Genomic DNA, 4299 nt, shown 5'->3' with positions numbered 1-4299 from the left:
GGTGCTACGCACATTGGTACCTGTACAAGTGTGAGTGGCACGGGCGTGAGTGGCACGGGCGTGAGTGGCACGGGCGTGAGTGGCACGGGCGTGAGTGGCACGGGCGTGAGTGGCACGGGCGTGAGTGTTATGAACCCGAAGACTGGGTCGCATCCGAGTTTGAGACACATGGAAAATAACACTGGCGGAGAAGACCGACGACAAGGAGGTTTTGGAGCCAGCCAGGCGTTTGGAGCTGTCTCTATGGGAATGACCGGAGTAGGGGGAATGACTGGAGTAGGGGGAATGACTGGAGTAGGGGGAGCCGGGGGAGCTGGTGGTGGGAATGTTCGAGATCAGATGGACAGAGACCCAATGGGTAGAGATCCAATGGGTAGAGACCCAATGGCGGGGAGAGATGGCATGAAGAAGCCCGGGTCGGTCACCACTGGTTGTGGTTCCGGGACGTCAGGTTCCGAGGTGTCTAACGCAGGTTATTTTGGCAGAGGCGGTGGGATGGTTCCTAAGCCGAACTGTGTATTTAACATTGGTTCTGTCAGCCATCCTGTGCCTTCGGGATCATTGAATCGGTGTTCTGTGGTGCATCCGAATATGATGAAGCAGTCGCCGTTTTCTACGACAGCGCCTACCCCGACGGAGAGTCCTCAAGGTTATTGCGATGATGTCCTTGACCAGCAACTTCTGGATCAACATTTGTCGACAAATATATCGCAACAAGATCTCCTCGATGAGCAGCTGACGGCCGAGGAATTGGTCTCCGAGCAAAACCCCGTTGAACAACAGCAGGCGGGCGGAGGACTAACCCCTCTCTACATGCAGTGTGCGGAACTGCTTACTCAATCGCAATCTGAGATGGAAGTTGTGCAGTTATTACGTCGCCTGGCCGGAGAAGACCTCTTGCCCCAAGGTCTACTGGAAACCCCAAAACACCGACGCTAAATGCAAGCGACGAAATGGATGCCAGATGAAACGGGTGCCAGATGAAACGGGTGCCAGATGAAACGGGTGCCAGACAAAAATAAGTCCGGCAAGATGGTTAGATAGTTCATGTTTAGTATTTAATGTTTTTACATGCGATCCAAACCATGTGTACCCTTGCACTGGGACGGATGAAAATCTGCGCGTGTTACTCAGTTTTTGGCGCGCAAGTATTTTTTTGGAGACAGGAGGAATGTTGCCGGATTCCGCTTTGGAGGACGCTGAGAGACGTGCCGCAAGTTGGACTGGCGATCGGAGGGGGTTCGAGGTAACCCACAGCAATAGCCGGCGTCGTGACATTCACGAAGAGGGCGAGATCCCGCGATTGGTATTGAGTGAGTATGAGGACTACGACATGTGCGTGGTGTTCAATCGAACAGTCTCACAACCAAACAAATTGATGACCCGGGAGGAAGTCCTGGAGGAGTTGAAAAGTGTGTGCCGCGCGCGCGTGGGGAAGGATTTGCGAGAAATTAATGGCTCCTTTACGTTTCATCCGGTGTTCCAAGAGAAGACAGTAAGTGGCATGACTCGTCAGGCGTTCCACGAACTACTCCAGAAAATGTTTAAGCGGGTTCTCGATCATTTGGGCGCCTTCTATCGCGAGGAGGAGGGCTGCGACAAGAACGGGAATAAGTTTATAAGTATTCGCCTAGGAGAAGGTGGCTGTCACCTTATCTCTGATAACCTGCGATACCCGCTGCAACTGTCCCGGGATGTGGCCAGCTACAGGCAGTTCAGAGCCGACGCGGACTTTTACCCGCCCAGGTTGCCGTTCGAGCCCAGCATTGAAAAGTACGGAGACAGATTGATCTGGAATCGATACGACAGGCTTTCGCGTACCGTTAAACTTACCAACGAGCTGTACGAACATCCGGAGACTTCTCTATTCCGCTCCGCCGATCGTTTGCGATTGTTGAAGTGGGGCATTTACGAATTTTTGAACTTGGATCTGTTATGCGACAAGAAGTATGTCAAGACATACTACTGTCTTAAGCAGCCAGCCATTGAACGTTCGCTACGTACTTCCTGGGCTAGTTTCAGGAAAGCATTTCAGTTCCAACAGCCACTGAATGACATCCGTAACTACTACGGTGAGGAAATTGCTTTGTACTATGCTTGGATGGGATACTATTGTACCATGTCCATTATACCGGCTATTGTTGGATTGATAGTGGGTATACTAGGAGTAACTTATAATAGTAATATGTCATTCAATAATTCCCTGGTAAACAAGTCGCGTCTAGTATATTGCGTGTTCATTGGGATTTGGAACGTTTTGTTCTTTGCATTCTGGCAACGTCGAGAGAAGTTATTATCTTTGAGATGGGGTGTGGATAGTATTTTGGATAGTACGGTTGAAGAGAATCCGAATTTCAAGCCTAGTGAGTTCCGTGTTGATCCGTCAAATCCGAGTCATTTTGTTCGTTGGTTCAATCCTCATCGACGATACTTTCGTATTCTATTAACGTCTGTTGTAATGGTGGTAAGTATACTTGGTTTGACATTATTTGTTAACGAGGATATGTTGGATGCGATTGCTAAGATCACTGAAAAATCAGGAAGTGAAAATTACTGGGGAGTAGAAGACTGGGTTAGATACTTGGTACCTAGTCGTCATGTGGCAGAACATGCAGCAATTGTTGTGATGGCAACAACCCTATTATTGAAGGCTTACAACATTGTGTTTAAATCCATGATTGTTAAAAACTTAGGACATTTCGAGAATCATCAACATCTTCACGAATTAACATCCTCTATTAATCTCAAACTATTCGTTTTACGTATAGTAGGTTACTTCAGTGTATTATTCTACTTAGCATTTTTCAAGGAATATTACAACCCATGTGAAGAGACTAGTGATGGTAGATGTTTACCTCGATTGTCGAAACAATTGCTTAATTTTTACTATGTTGATTTGGCTATGATTGTCATGGAAATTGGTCAGCCAAGTATTAAATTTTACTTGAACAAGTTCCTTAATAAACCAGTGGATATGCCACGTTATCAAATGGAATCGTATCTAGATGAGTACTCGGGAACAAGTGGAATTTCTGGTGAGTACTTGGAGAAAATCGTGCAATACAGTTACACCGGGCTTTTCTCTATGGCCTGCCCCTTCCTACCATTACTAGGCTTGCTCATCAATCTCATCGAACTGCGATCCGATGCACTCAAATTGACCGCAGTCTACCGCAGGCCTTTTCCTCGAAATGCTACTACAGGCCTTGGTCTATGGGATGAAATTCAGAGATCTATGACCTTTCTAGGCATACTCTCCAATGTCATGCTCTGCATGTTCGCCACCGTCGGACACGGTAATCCCATGAGCGAAAAACTCACTGGCAGTCTTATACTCTTACTCATTGGCGTCGGATTGAAAGACCTCATCGAATACAAACTACCCGCCGAAGGAGAAGAATACAGACTACTCAAGGCCCGAATGCAACTCACCAACCACGAAGCCCTCTGGGGCAAAGCCCGGGTCTCCAAGACAGGGTAGGGTAACTAGCTGCTCGGTTAAACACATAACCAAGAATCGCTCTAAAGTTCATAGCCGACTCCAGTATGACGGGCGTGTGCACGACATGGCCGCTGTCTGTACATTGTCAGTGTGCGCCATGCTCAGTCTGCGCACATGATCAGTCTGTGTTCAGCGTGCGTCGAAGCGGCACATAAGTTGTATCGGTGCTGTCATATCGATGCGCGTTGCGGGCCATTTTTTGAGAGGGTCGAGACTCATACCCTCCCCAAGCTGACACAAAGAATCACCACCAGTAAGATATCTGCTACGCCGGTGGCCTCCATGACGCATCGGGCAGCAGGTTTGTCAGGCACAACCCCTGAATACTAGTGTCCAACAACAACGTGTCCTTCTTCTGAATATGCCCCACTGACATAATTATCGTTCCTGCCGGCTTTAGCAATTGGTCAGCTATATCCTTGATCAACCGACTCACTGTGATGGGCCCCTTCTCACCCATAGTGATCAACAGCGACATAGCTGCCGTTGCCACTCGCATACTTACGGCTTGCTTGTACCTTGTGCGCTACCTTGCCGATAACGCCTTCTTCTAACGCGGCTGTTGTCTCAACGAGCGGTCGCCTGAAACGCGACCCGAACGTGACCAAAAAAATGCCCCCCCACTGGCCCACGGCCAACAGCCGGACTAGGAGGGCATGTGGCTGACCCACAGTTGTGAAGAGATTGGGATGACGATTGGGAGTTTTTGTTATTCGAAGTATCAAGCGACGACCGCAGACGAGGGGCCTGCGGTTGTCACGGGCGAATACAAAGTGTGAACCCCCCCCCCCCCCCCC

General features: G+C 48.9%; 2 protein-coding genes across 2 annotated transcripts; both read left to right on the top strand.

Annotated features, from left to right (window-relative positions):
• Positions 1 to 384: 384 nt before the first annotated feature.
• Positions 385 to 939, top strand: GNI_181560 (hypothetical protein; the record flags this gene model as incomplete). Its single annotated transcript, XM_011135215.1, has 1 exon — positions 385 to 939. One exon carries the CDS (start codon positions 385 to 387, stop codon positions 937 to 939), a length of 555 nt encoding a protein of 184 aa, XP_011133517.1.
• A 232-nt stretch (positions 940 to 1171) lies between these two features.
• GNI_181550 (calcium-activated chloride channel protein) lies at positions 1172 to 3481 on the top strand (the record flags this gene model as incomplete). Its single annotated transcript, XM_011135214.1, has 1 exon — positions 1172 to 3481. One exon carries the CDS (start codon positions 1172 to 1174, stop codon positions 3479 to 3481), a length of 2310 nt encoding a protein of 769 aa, XP_011133516.1.
• Between the last annotated feature and the right edge of the window lie 818 nt (positions 3482 to 4299).

The sequence above is a fragment of the Gregarina niphandrodes genome, assembly GCF_000223845.1.
Source record: "Gregarina niphandrodes unplaced genomic scaffold scaffold00070, whole genome shotgun sequence".
NCBI classification, from domain to species: Eukaryota; Apicomplexa; class Conoidasida; order Eugregarinorida; family Gregarinidae; genus Gregarina; species Gregarina niphandrodes.
This window is presented reverse-complemented; position numbering and strand designations above follow the sequence as displayed.